General features: G+C 45.4%; 1 protein-coding gene across 1 annotated transcript; it reads left to right on the top strand.

Annotated features, from left to right (window-relative positions):
• Positions 1-1571: 1571 nt before the first annotated feature.
• On the top strand, positions 1572-5576 carry HOXB2 (homeobox B2). Its single transcript, XM_044999125.1, has 2 exons — positions 1572-3280; positions 4387-5576. Exons 1-2 carry the CDS (start codon positions 2902-2904, stop codon positions 5025-5027), a joined length of 1020 nt encoding a protein of 339 aa, XP_044855060.1. The 5' UTR covers positions 1572-2901; the 3' UTR covers positions 5028-5576.
• The last annotated feature ends 7778 nt before the right edge of the window (positions 5577-13354 follow it).

Genomic DNA, 13354 nt, shown 5'->3' with positions numbered 1-13354 from the left:
TCTGCAGGAGCAAAAGCAAATAGAAGATAATGCTCTGGATAATTTGTCTTTTATGCTCCAGAGCCTTAAGAAAACTTGTTTTATAAGCGATGTGGGTCAATAAAAGTTTTATGGTGCTGGAACGGGATACAAACTGTCTGTCCAACACAAAATCGCCCCATTTGCATTGCTCTAACCAATAAGCAAGGAGAAAGATCTGAGAGGGAAGGTGATACTGAAACCCTGAGACTGTTCTTGAAGAGGGGGAAAAAATAAAGATGGAAAGGCACTGAATACTAACATCATTTCGGTTGGAAACAATGGCTTAAATTTATTAATTAGCGGCGTGTAGTGCCTGTCTGTACAGTCTTCTTGATTAGGCCACACACACACGTTGTGTTTATGGATGTATATATGGTCGAATGAAGACTTTACACGAGCAATTATTTTCAGTTCATTTTATCTTTGATTTCTTTTTAACACATGAAAGGCCAGGTTAGTCATTCTAGCCTTTGTGCAGTCGTCAATAATAATTAACCAAATAAGCAAAAAAAAAAAAAAAAGGAAGAAGAAGAAATTTGCTTTTCTACACAGGACTGTAACTGGATCATATCCATCCATGCAGGAAGAAATGTAAGATTCGGTGATGCTACGATTTAACAGCATGGAAGCTTTGATTGAGATCAGCTCAAATAACAATATTCAAGGTTTTGGGGGCTTCCCCCAATATAATTTTCTGGGAGATGTCACTGAATCTAAAAGAGTGGGCGCCATATTGTTCGGTTTTGCTCCGAACTAGTTTCAAAATAAGCGAAAGTGAATCCACCAACAGACCCATGTCACGTTTCATGGTTCAGACTGATGTGTCTTTTGCCCTTCCCCCCCCGCTCCCGCCCCACCTTGCAGCGTCCCATGCTCTCAATTTTATTTTGCACATGATTGTATTAAATAAGACGACTTGTCTTTGCCTTTCAAAAGAAGTTTGCATTTGCCTTTAAGGTTCAGTATACATGTAAGGTATTGTTATCTAATAAAAGAAAGAACGAAAGAAAGAAAGACTTTCCCCTTTAAATAGGAAGAAAATTTAATATCTGATCACTCCATGTGAAATACAGAGCAAAAAAAATGTTCCCCCAACAGGTTTTATGGCTGTAACGTTAGTGTTAGTAAAGAAGAAGAAAAAAAATGAAAGAAGCTCTAGTCACTTTCCAAGTTATTTCAGCATGTCCCACACCTCTTATAAACTAATCTGTCTCCCAGGCAGTAGAAAATACTGTCCTGTTTTATTATTAAAACTAAGAGTCAAATAAAACCAGATTTTAAATTGTTTTGATTCTGATCTCTGTTCTGATTTGCCAATTGTTTTTTTTACCTTTTTTCCTGATCTCAGCAGAAATCGAATCAAACAGATAGGGACGTTTTGGAAAAATACTCTCCCAAACTTTAAGCCCATGTCCGGGTTGCAGCCATCTATTTTCCCACTGTTTTATTTTCCTCTCCTTTTTGCTGCCCTGCAATTCGGCTTGGCTGTAGATTTCTGTGTTTCTTTTTAAATGCTTACCACCCACACGGATGTTTGAACTGACAAAAGTTTCTAGGCTTTACTGCCTGCATGACTGCAGTTTGCCAGCCCTTCTTTCCTACAAGATGCGGGAAAATAGATCTTGAACCAACAAACTAAAAACCTTCTAAGCTTTCAGAATCCCTTATTATTTTTTGTCTTTTTTTCCCCCAGAATTGTTCATGGTCTAATCTTTCTTATTTTGCTCTTCTCTAGGTTAAAGTTTTCGAATAATTCCTCTCACAGTAACTCTAATAAAAGCCAAATTTCTTTGGTAAATTGGTTAAGGCCCAGCTGTCAAAAGGCTTTCGAACAAAAGATTGATCGTCTCTCTCTCTCTCTCTTTCGGTGTGTGTGAAGCTGCTGGCTTTAAAAGAAAAATCTTACTGGGAAATGACTTATAATTTAATTATTTTTTCCTAAACTATTAAAGGGGAGCTGTTTAGCGACATAAATCTGATTTCAAAGACATCAGTGACCTTAAAACACGTTTTTCCTCTTGTAGCAAAGTTTAAAGCACCCATTAGGTCTCACTTAGGAGTGGGGGAGCTAAGGTAATTTAACAAGCTAAGATTTTTCTAGTCAACTTTTAATGCTTGCTTTATGACTTCAAAGGATCGAAAATGTTCTTAAGAACCTCTAGCTGCCTAAAAAATAAACCTCTGAATTAAACTTGCATACTGACCTGAACGTTTTTAAAAACCCCAGCTGCAGGTACTGGTACATCTGAAATTCCAATTTGCCTCATTTATTCGATTTAGTGTTCCCTGGCTGTTAATGGAGACTGCCTCTGCCTTAATTTAGGAAAGTTCTTTTCTATTCCTGATTTCAATCCGTTGTCAAAACTTTAAAAAGAGTAACGAGCTCGCTTCTTAATTGCGCCTGTCTTCCAGAATGTGCTAATCAGCCACTCTTTTCCCAGGGAGAGAAAGAGTTAAATAGGCAAATCCTACTCTCATTCCCACCTTTCCCTGCCTTACAGGCATCTCCACTTTTGCAGCATCGAGGTAAACCTATTTAAATGCCCAAGTCCTTCTAAAAGGGGGGGCAAAGGATGTTTCCTAAGGACCATTTTTATTTTAATCTATTAAAGAGAATAATGCTTTCTGTTTTCCAGCAGGCCCCGCCTGCCATTGGCCAAGGCGGGTCATGTGACCAGGAATTGGCTGCATTTTCGGCTCAGTCTCCAGTTTAATAGAGCGAGGTCCCCATACGCCTGTATTATCAGCAATATAACAATTATAAAAGCCTGAGAATCGTCATCATAACAATAACAATAAAAAAAAAACCGGGGGCCCTAAGATTTCCTCCCTCCTCCTTCTCCACCTCCCCTCCCTTCTCCACTGGGCCCTGGAAAAGCCATGAATTTTGAATTTGAGAGGGAGATCGGGTTTATAAATAGCCAGCCTTCGCTCGCAGAGTGCCTGACGTCTCTTCCCGCTGTCCTGGAGACATTTCAAACTTCATCAATCAAGGACTCGACATTAATTCCACCTCCTTTCGAGCAAACCCTCCTCAGCCTGAATCCTTGTTCCAGCAGCCAGGCGAGACCAAGAAGCCAAAAAAGAACAACCCATGGCCTGGTCCAGCAGCGCCCAATCCAGCTCGGCCCTTTGGCCGCAGAATTCCCCTGGATGAAAGAGAAGAAATCAGCCAAGAAAGCTACCCAGGCTCCATCCTCCTCTTCCTCCTCGCCATCCTCTTCCTCCTTCCCGGGATCTGCGGCTGGATCTCCTGCAGGTTTGTACAATGCAGGGGTGAGGGTGATGGGGGTGTTTAGTGGGGTTGGAGAGGATTCAAATCATAAACATGGCATCATTTCCACCTGCCCCCTCCCGCGTCCATCCATCCATCCATCCCTCCCTGAAACGGTGTTACGCAATAAAATACATCGCAGCGATATGCAGCCTTATTTTTGGAGTCCCCCCCTCCCGCCCTCCAGGGCAAAGCAAAGAGGGAATCATTGCTGGTTCTGCAAATCTTTCCGAGGGAATAAACCTACAAGCTACAGCAGCATCCGTTTGAATGGGAAGCCAAATTCTAACATGTCAGGGCTCGATTTTCCTGTTATTCCCGCAAGTCTAGAAATGTTTTTCCCTCTATTTACAGCCTGCTGGAGAGCTGGGGTGGGTGTGGGGGGGGGAGATTTGCTGGAGCTTTTGTGTGTGTGCCTGCCGTGGAGGAGGGGGAAAAGAGATAGAATTTGCTTTATCGGTATCCATTAGGAACATGCAAAATAAAATAAAAAAAGAAGCCACAGATAGCAAAATAACGCAACGGCCCTTTCAACGTGTTCTCGGTAAAATAATCCTCCCAAAAATATCGGGTTTTTTTTCTGGGGGGCGCAAAGGGCAGAACCTTTCTCAGTGTGTTGAGAGGGAGTGTGTGATTTCTTTCTTTTTTCTTTTTTTTTTTACAAAAAAAGCATTATTCCGGTAAATTATACCGCCACCACCACGTGTGAAACGGGCGGTATTTTCCTGGTGTCCACTGGGTCACCCCCCCCCCCTGTAGGATTTAGAGTTTCCAAACTGTTGGCAACAAATGTACAAGGGGGGAGAAATCCCCCCTTCCGTTGGGGGCTGGGAGGACAGGGATATTTTTTTCCTTGGAGTGGGGGGATTGGGGGAGTGAATCGTTTTCTTTGGGGGCAGGGGAAGGGACCATGAGGGTGATTTGGGAGGATGGTAAATTCTGTTTTCTCCTGTGGCAGCTTATTCCTGCCCTGCAATGGGAAGCTAAGGGATGTAGCTCATTCATCACGATGGTTGTTCCAACCCTCTCTCTCTCTCTTTTTCCCCCTCCTCGTCCCTTTTTAAATGGGCGGTTGTGTGTGTGTTGTGAAGACACCCAGGGGCTCCCCGAGACCAGCGCGGGCGGCTCCCGGCGGCTCCGGACTGCCTACACCAACACCCAGCTCCTGGAGCTGGAGAAGGAATTCCACTTCAACAAATACCTGTGCAGGCCCCGTCGGGTGGAGATCGCGGCGCTGCTGGACCTGACCGAACGGCAGGTCAAGGTGTGGTTTCAGAACCGCCGGATGAAACACAAGCGGCAGAGCCAGCACCAAGACCCCTCAGACGGGGACCTCGGCTACCCCAACCTGGAAGAATGCAACGACGAGGCGGAGGAGAACTCCCCGTTTGGCCAAGCCCTGGACACCCCCTGCCCTTTTCAAACCAAAAGCCAGGCGAGCCAGGAGGCGCCCAGCACTCAGCGGCAGCCCGCAGAGCCCCAGAGCCCCGGCTACCCAACGCCCACCGCAGAGCCAGGGTCCATAATGGAACCGAGCGGGGCAGCGGGCAGCGCGGACAATGCCTTCCCGGAGAGGCAGGAGTCTCCTTTGTTGCCAGATCTGAGCATCTTCGCCACAGATTCCAGCCTCCAGGGCTCCCTGCAGAGCCCGGTCCACTTCTCGGAGGAAGACCTGGACTTTTTTACAAGCACACTGTGTACTATAGACCTGCAGCATCTGAATTTCCAATAACAGTCCCACCCAGGTCTCTCTGCCTTGGCCGTGTCGCCCCTTTCACACGCACCTCCACCAGCCCCCCCCCCCTCGACACCAGACTATTTCTATCATGGAGCCATGTACTTTCGCAGACCTCGTCTCCCCTCGCCCCCGCCCCCTTTAAAATTCGTTCTAATGTGGAAGCTAGATCATAAGAATGGCCCATCCTTTAAACAGTTATTCCCATAGACTCAAAAAATAAAAGGATCCTACGTGTTTACTAAATCCAGGTATTTAATTACACTTCTAGTCTTTCTTATTTATTTAAAAGAAATAAACAAACCACCCCCCCCCACACACACACACACTCCACCCCTCACGCACACACGCGAGAGAAAACATTTGTAAATCCTTCAAGTGACTTTCTCAGGAATCCGAACGAAACTTTTAGGTTTCTTAATAAAAATAAATAATAATAATAATAAAAAAACCCGGAGGAATTTTGTTTCCTCCTTTTTAAGTTTTAGATGTAGACTATTTATTCAAATCCTTTAATAGTAAATGGCAAATTATTTATTGTACATTATTTTCATAGATTAAATAAATGTCTTTATAAAATTAAAACAATGTGTTGCCATTTTTATATCTTGTCTTTGAGAACCTTGTTCGTTTCCCCCCAGATGTTAGAACCTTCGCTTTCTTTCTTTGCGACTATCTGCTGTTTTTTTATTCTCTTGTGTAGACTGGGAGGATAAGAAGAAATGTGACCTCATAAATATTTTTTTTCATAGAAAGCGGGTCTCAATCAGGAATACTGTATTTATTAAACTTCCTTGTTCGAGTTCCCTGCACTGGGTTTTTTTGTTCAAAGAATAAAGCAAAGCAAGACATTCGCTTCGAATTTTAACATATTCATTCTTTAAACATCCCATTCCCACTCTTCTAGCAAAAATATTGTTAGCTAAAAATCGACGGAAGTAAAATATAAATGCAAAGATCCCACAGTTTAAAATCTCAGCGCTACACAATACTTTCAAGAACACCCCTCGGTCCTGAGAACGCGCGGCCGGCGCACTCTGATTAGAAACGTTTGCTGTTTAGAAGTTTGCTATAAATATTTCCCGGCTCCCGTGAGTGTTAACACCACAGCAAATGACAATCCAGAAAGACAGAATCCAATCCTCCATATCTCATCCCCGAAGCAAAAAATTACCAATTAAAAAGGCCCCATGCTACACAAGGGAGGAAAAAAAGAATAAATAGATTCAAGAAATACTCCATGGATGCATCCTGACTACATATTTTTAACCAGCAGTTAAATGGTATAAAGGAAAGAAGAGGGGAGACAATACATTTAAAAGTGGGGGAGTTAAGCGGGGGGAGGGGAAACACGCCAGAAAAAAAACCAGGACTAATAAATCTGGGGTGATTTCGAGAGCAATTTGTGCTGCTCTGTCCTGGCTCGCGCGTCCTTTTAGGCAAGCTTTCGTCCAACATGTAATTTTAAACACAAAACTCATATATCAAAAGGGGGTGGGGGCTTGTTATGAATGAAAAGGGGTCAGCGGAGGAATCAATCGCGGTGACACAAAAAATAAATCATATTACGTCTTTGCTAAGTCATTGGTGTTTCCCCAGACACGGCAGAAATTTGGTAGGCGTTCAAGTCGAGTTTGTGTGAAAGTAGCATTGAAACCCAGAAGACTGCGGGGCGGGGGAGAGCGTGGGAGTGGGGAGGGGGCTCTTCTTTCTTCCCTGGCTGCTTAAAATGGCGCAGGAATCTGTGGCCAGACAAGGAAAACAGGCCGCCATGATAGAAGCTAAGGGAGGGTGGGAGTCTAGGGAGGTAAATAATCCCTTCTGTCGACGCAGTTGTAGTATAGGGGAGGGTGGATTTCTCTCTCTCTCTCTCTGGTACAACAAAGAGAGAACATTCTACCCCACCGGATCTGTGTCTCTTCTCGATGAAGATTTAAGATTTTGCCTAGCCTTCATTTTACTGCTAGAATTCACACATCAGAAAGGTGCAGGAAGACATATCATTGTCATCTCCCATTGCTTTGGCGGTGGGGGGGGGGAAAGGGGGTGGTTAAGAACTTCAAATGTAGCCAACCTTAAAACAGTTAGGTAAGAAAGACACACGTTTTGAAATCGCGGTTAGGAAAAAAATCCCAGAGATTTCTGCCAATTACAGCAGGGAATTGCCGCTTTCCAGTCTGCACGTTTTAGTCTTAATGCTAACAGCACTTCGCCTTTTCAGAACCAATGCTGCGCTGTATTTTTAAATGAAAACGCTGCTACTGCACTATGTTACTGAGGGACTGAAAATGATGACGCTGAAAAATCGAACTATATTGTAATTCAAATATTCGACTACCTCTTACTCAACAAATACATACCAGTAAAAACACCGACCCTCCTATTAATGCCATGAGCTTCCTCTTCTAGAAGTCAACCATTTCCCCTTTTACTAGCCACTCGTGTCCGCGCTGAACGTCCTGAAGTCCCGGCAGAACGCGCCTTTCCAAAGTACCACAGAAGGCTATTCATTATCTTTAAGTTTATTTAATATCTCTAGTTTCTGGAACACACTCAAGTACAGGGCTGGCACTGCCAGACGCTGTTTATCAAAGGGCCATTTGTTCCAACGCCTCACATCTCCCCCCCCCCCCGCGCAATCCTGCATACAATCTTACAGGGGAATATTAAGGAATTCGTTATACCTAGTCAATATCAGCTGAACATAGTAAAAATGGATACATCCAACATACAGAGTAACTTTCCCTATCTAAAAAAACACTACAGGCATTTTTTTTGCACACACACACACACACACACTAACACACACACACACACACACACACACACTAGTTGAGCCATTTTCAGTGCAGGAGGTAACACGTTTCTCCCGTATCTTTTATGTGCCTTTCCCCATTTGCCTCTCCAGAGAAGGTTGCTCCTCATGCAACGGGCGATCTCCAAGCAACTCAATCCTTCAGCTGATTCCCCTCACCCCCTTTGGGAGGAGGAGAGAATAAGGGACATCTTGTGTTGGGCAGGCGGCCTCTCCCCAGGGTGGCGTTTTTGTGGGGATGGCTGGGTTCTTTCCAGCATCTACCAGGGAGGAGGTGAGGCAGGGCCGAGGAGGAGAGAACGGAGTTCTACACGCTCGCCAATGCAAACACTGACACCTTATCAATACAAATCTCTAACAATGGCCCTTCTGCAGATCATAATGACTTCTCAAAGTTGCTGCAGGTCTAGAAAACCTGCCAGTCACAGTCACAAATCAATTCCACACCCGCGGAAAGTGACTTAATAAATGGGCCCTCGCCAGATATTATCCTCCTTCCCAGCCACCCTTCTTATTTGTCCTAATTAGCAAGACTGAAACGTCGGAGGAAAGAAGGGCGATATTCAATAAAATCTAAGTTATTGAATGACTGTAAGACTTCATCATTAGTCCAGCCATTCTTTACCTTCTTCAAAATGTCAAACAAACGGAGCATGTATGTTTTGAAACCTTACCCTTCTGTTCTCCGCAACTGGAGGGCATCTATTAAGCAAATTCTGCTCCCTGATCGTTGTCAAAACACCGCAACTGACTAGCGATTATTAACCTGGAAATATGTACATGGGATGCGCTCACACGTGCTGCAATGATGCTAAAGTCATATTTATCTGGGGCCGATCTAGTCTGGGCATATGTTTGCCAAAGAGCTAATTGAGGCCCTGAAAATTATGGGTCATGGGAAGGACCAGTGGACAATGCCCCTGGAAACAAAACTAAACTGCGCATCCCGGGAGTGTCTGGCATCTCAATTTCTTCCTCTCGACTGTGCCACGGTCACACAGGAATAAGCCAGCAGGGTTTGCCCACGGCTCCGACAGTTTAAAGCCCTGTGCACTCCTTAGCAGTCAATAGCCATTACATCCCTTTGCACAACTGCGCCCTTTTCATGTCATGCACTGATATGACCAACCCAACCGTTCGCTTTTTCCTCTCTTTGATACTTTCCTACAAGACCCTGAAAATATGAAAGGAGATTATATCTGAGCTAAACAAACTCTTTAAAGTAACGATGTGATCGGGCAGGTAATCCCTGTTGAATGTGTCTCGCAATTCCAGATGGATCCATTATTATCTCCCCCCAACCCCAAAGGAAATATCCGTAGTGCCGATCTGGTTTCAAGAGAAACAAGCTCATAGGACCCTGTTCTGCAAGAGGCCGAGCGCTAGCGTAAATCGCCTTGAAACCAAGGAGTGTTGTTAAATTCCCGGGCAAATTGGGCTCCCCTAACTCATATTGGTGAGCTGTCCTATTGAGGTCCAACCGAAGGGACTAATTCATGTCCTGAGGAAGCGCTCACCAATGAGTGTAAGGGTTGCACAATGATCACTATTCCAGTACTACCTACGGACTCCATTGTACTGGGCACTGCACAAACACATACCAAGATGCCCCATGCTCCTGCCCCTACGCGTTTTACAATTTACTAGAGGGAGGGGAAACAGAGGCACGGGAAGAGCAAGTGAGTCGCCAAAGGTCACCCAGAACGTCAGTGGCAGAGGAGAAGGTTTCCCGCGTCTCAATCCTGTTCTCTCCACGGGACTGCAGTCTAGTCCCTAATGAGGGATGCGTGACTCACTCTGAGTATCCGAGTCTCTCCCCCAGGTTGTAAAAAGAAACCATTAACACAGATACCCATCTACCCCCCTCGCCACTTAACTCTCACCCAGCTGGAAAGTTTTAAAGGCGTCTGACTAAATTCAAACCGATTGTTCTGGCATCCGTTGTGAGTCCACAGATTTTCAGTTCTGAAAAGTATCCAGGATCACAACAGAAAGATGGAGCTGGATCAGTGGAGAAGAGCTTTTCATCCGCGTGGCTTGACACTTCTTCTTGAAACGGAAATACACCCCCATGCACCTCTGACTCAGATCCTCCACTCAGCAGGCTGTCGCTCCGAATAGCAACAATGGGGGGTATATTCATTTTTTGAAGCCTACCCTTGGCCAATTCAATCCACAGTTACGCACCTGAATCAAAGAGGCTTCTTCCCCTCCCCCGGAATGTTGAGCACCTGTAACTCCCATTAACTTGCATGTACTTGGCACCTTTGAAAATGAGTCCGTTTGTATGTGGGTACCTGAGCGTGGATTTAGATGCGTAACTCCAGGCTCCAAATTATCTGCTGGGGGGGGGGGAAGCGAAACTGCAGCGTCCTCAAAGGAGAGTTGTGTCCATCTACCCCAGCTGCAAGGAGATATCCCCACCCAGAATGGAGTTCCAATTATTTATTTATCCGCCCCAAACACGGTCTCCCTTGAAATCCCCTTGTCTGAATTAATACCCAACCCTACACTTGTTGCTTTATGGAGCACAACAGGGTAAGAATTAAAACGTACCTTCTTCTTCACTCACAACACCATAGCATCATTTTTTAGCTGGGAGGGTAATGAACCATCGCGGTTGTGTCCCATTCTCCATCACTGACCATTTTTATATCAAGATTGGATTTTTTTTTTAGCTCAAAACCGAATGACTTTGGAGGAGTGCTTTGGCCTGTGTTATAGGGGAAGCCAGACTAAATACCACAATGGCCCGTGTTCTGGTGTCGGGATCTACGAACAGCGATGCTCAGAGGTTCCCGTCAATATTTCTTTGGATCGCAACCTCTGGAGTGGGTTTCCCCCTCCCCCCTTCCTTTTTGGACCGAAATATCACAAACAGAGGAGGTGCTGTAAAAATCACTGACAAAATACCTAACTCTAAAAAAAAAAGGCCCAATCAAATATTTTTGTACGGATGTCTGAAAGCCACCGATTGATCAGCAATGTTCCTTATGAATCAAATAACGGAGGAGCCCGACGTGACGTTTCCTGGGGGCGGAGGAACAAACTTTCTCTGCTAACCCTTATATTGATCTTCAAAATAGAAGAGTCTGTCCAAGAGCCCTGAAACCTTGGAAATGTTTAACTTTCCATGGCAGAGCCTCTTTCAAATGGATACCTTTAAAGGACCCGCTCCACTTCCGTTAAGAGCTTGCCACAAAAGACTTTGCTATAGATCTTTCTTTCCTTCCAGCATCAAATACGTCAACCAAAGTGTTTTAAACCAAGCAATCGCTCAAGAAAGAGCGCGAAACCTTCCCTTTTCAGATCAACACACCAGTAGGTTCCATGGGACCCCTTTCTGTGCCCACGGGATGTTTCGTTAAGGGCCTCCATAAAGCCTGGGAAATCATAGGCATGGCCGGGGGGAAACTATATGGTTCTCCCTGGCTGGATTTCTTTCCTACGCCGTTACAGGGCAGCGGCTGCGGTTGTTTACGACAAGGGAAGCCAATCCGATGAATAATCACCGATGAACTGCCCGCGAGGCTGCAGTAGGAACTTTCCTGCCTCTTCCTGCGCGCCCCGTAGCATAATGTTACGCAGTTAGATGCGTGGCGAGTGTGTTTCTGGCGGGGTGTGCGTGGGGTAGAGTGTCCGCCACTGAGGAATTCCGCGTTGGTCACTGCTGGAGATGGACCATTGGCGCGTGCCTAAGGGAAACCCCCAAGACCGGTCACCTCATATAAAGCCTAAATTTAGGATTAGTCATTAGCTCCGGGAAAAAAATGAGACCCGCAGGCCCGGATTCATAAATTAGGAGTACAAAATTCAGCTGGGGGGTGAGATCCTCCTGTATGGAATATTCAATGCCTAAAGGGAGATAACATGAAGGATCTGGAGTCTAGGCCAGCAATTAACACGCTCGTTCTGGTCACTTGCCGCTAATCGGTGCGAGCAACCGATGTGCAATTCTCCTGGTCAGGTTGGATTCTTTCCCCTCCCCCAGCCTCAAAAATTCCCGGCTAATTTTTGTTTGTTTGTTTTAATTCCACCCAGCGAAAAGCCAGCAGCATCTGAAAGTCTCTGTGGGTCGTTGTGCTTTAGGGGATTGATGAAGCAACAAATAGAATAGAATATAATTAATGAATATCATCTAATATAATGAAGCAAATACATATAATTAAAGGGTAATGACTAATTAAGTATTTGGGGGAAGAAAAGAGGGAGGGGGACCAGAGATTTGATGGACTAAACCGCTTTCCCCTGACGGGATCCCCATTCTTCTGTTGCTTCAGCAAGCTCTGTAACCTCCCTTCTCTCGAGAAGCAGCTGCCCCATAATATGACCCGCGAACACCAGCGATTTTTTTTATTTTTTGGTAGTTACCAATGATCGGGTGTCTCCTTCCTCTGATGCCTCTGAAGGTCTTGTCCTGAAGTGAGGCCCTCAGCTTCTCCACTGGGTAAAATAAAACGAAGTAACATGTAAAACAATCAGCAATGGCGCGAGGGTCTGGAAAAGGAAAGCGATTTAGGAGCTCAAGTGGCATTGAAAGTCAGGTAGCCGATTTGGAAAGCCCCACGCTATAACTGCACGTGATCCATTGACCCCGATTTGGAGTTGAAATGCAGGCACGGCTGCCATTTGGTGTAAAAGCATAAGCCACTTTTTTTTTTGCTCGCGATGGGGATGAGATTTTGATACGCTTGTGCGGACTAGCACCTTCCTTCACGAGTCAATGGGATCCCACTTGAAGGTGGAGAGGTGCCACTGAACTGGAGTTACAGACAGTATCGAAAACTGGCCCTGGGGAAGGTGCTTTTTCACTATAGCAACACCAACAAAATAAAAGCTTATGACGGGGCTATTTTAACCCCAGCGCCTTTGATCTCACCATCAGCCCCAGATATCTATCCGGGACGTTGTGAATACTTGGCACATGGGTTCCAGAGAGCAGATAAGAAGAAAGCTAAGTGATGCATCCTTATGGGGGTGACAGGGCCTAAGCTAACTGAGTGGAGCAGATGGCGAGCGGCCAGAGAGTTCCAAAGGGTGAGGAGGAGGAGGAGGAGGAGGAGGAGGAGGAGAGGTGGGGGGGGAAGAGGATTCAGCATCCCCTTTCTTAAAATAACCCCCCACATCACCTCACCTTCTTTGCCTTGATTTGAGAATCACCTCCACAAGAAAAGACTGGAGGAAGATTGGCTTTGTCTCTGATTCCTGTCAATTATATTTCCTGTCACTGTTATATTCCCCCTTTGCTGAAGGGGCAAGGATTTGGGCTGATTAATATTAAATGCTTTCTTTTGTGTCCAGGGCCGGAAGTGTTATGCTATACATGGCCATTGCTTGATCGCACTAAGAAGGCGTTTTAATGTCTTCTCTTAACCTGCCATCGCGACCCCAAACTCTTGAAAAGTACAACTCTCAGCTCTGATCACTTGGCTTGGTTTTCACCAAGGGAGGTTTCATGGGGTGGGGTGGGGGAGATACCGACTACAGCCTGTCTTCCCCTCCACATGGC

This window comes from Mauremys mutica, chromosome 25, assembly GCF_020497125.1.
Source record: "Mauremys mutica isolate MM-2020 ecotype Southern chromosome 25, ASM2049712v1, whole genome shotgun sequence".
Taxonomy (NCBI): domain Eukaryota; kingdom Metazoa; phylum Chordata; order Testudines; family Geoemydidae; genus Mauremys; species Mauremys mutica.
The sequence above is the reverse complement of the archived record's forward strand: the minus strand, read 5'-3'. Positions and strand labels throughout refer to the sequence as shown.

Excerpts from the sequence above, each read along its gene's own strand:
- HOXB2 (XM_044999125.1), top strand. The coding sequence starts at position 2,902 with ATGAATTTTGAATTTGAGAGGGAGATCGGGTTTATAAATAGCCAGCCT. Across the intron at positions 3,281-4,386 it reads TGCGGCTGGATCTCCTGCAG|ACACCCAGGGGCTCCCCGAG; the intron begins GTTTGTACAATG and ends TGTGTTGTGAAG.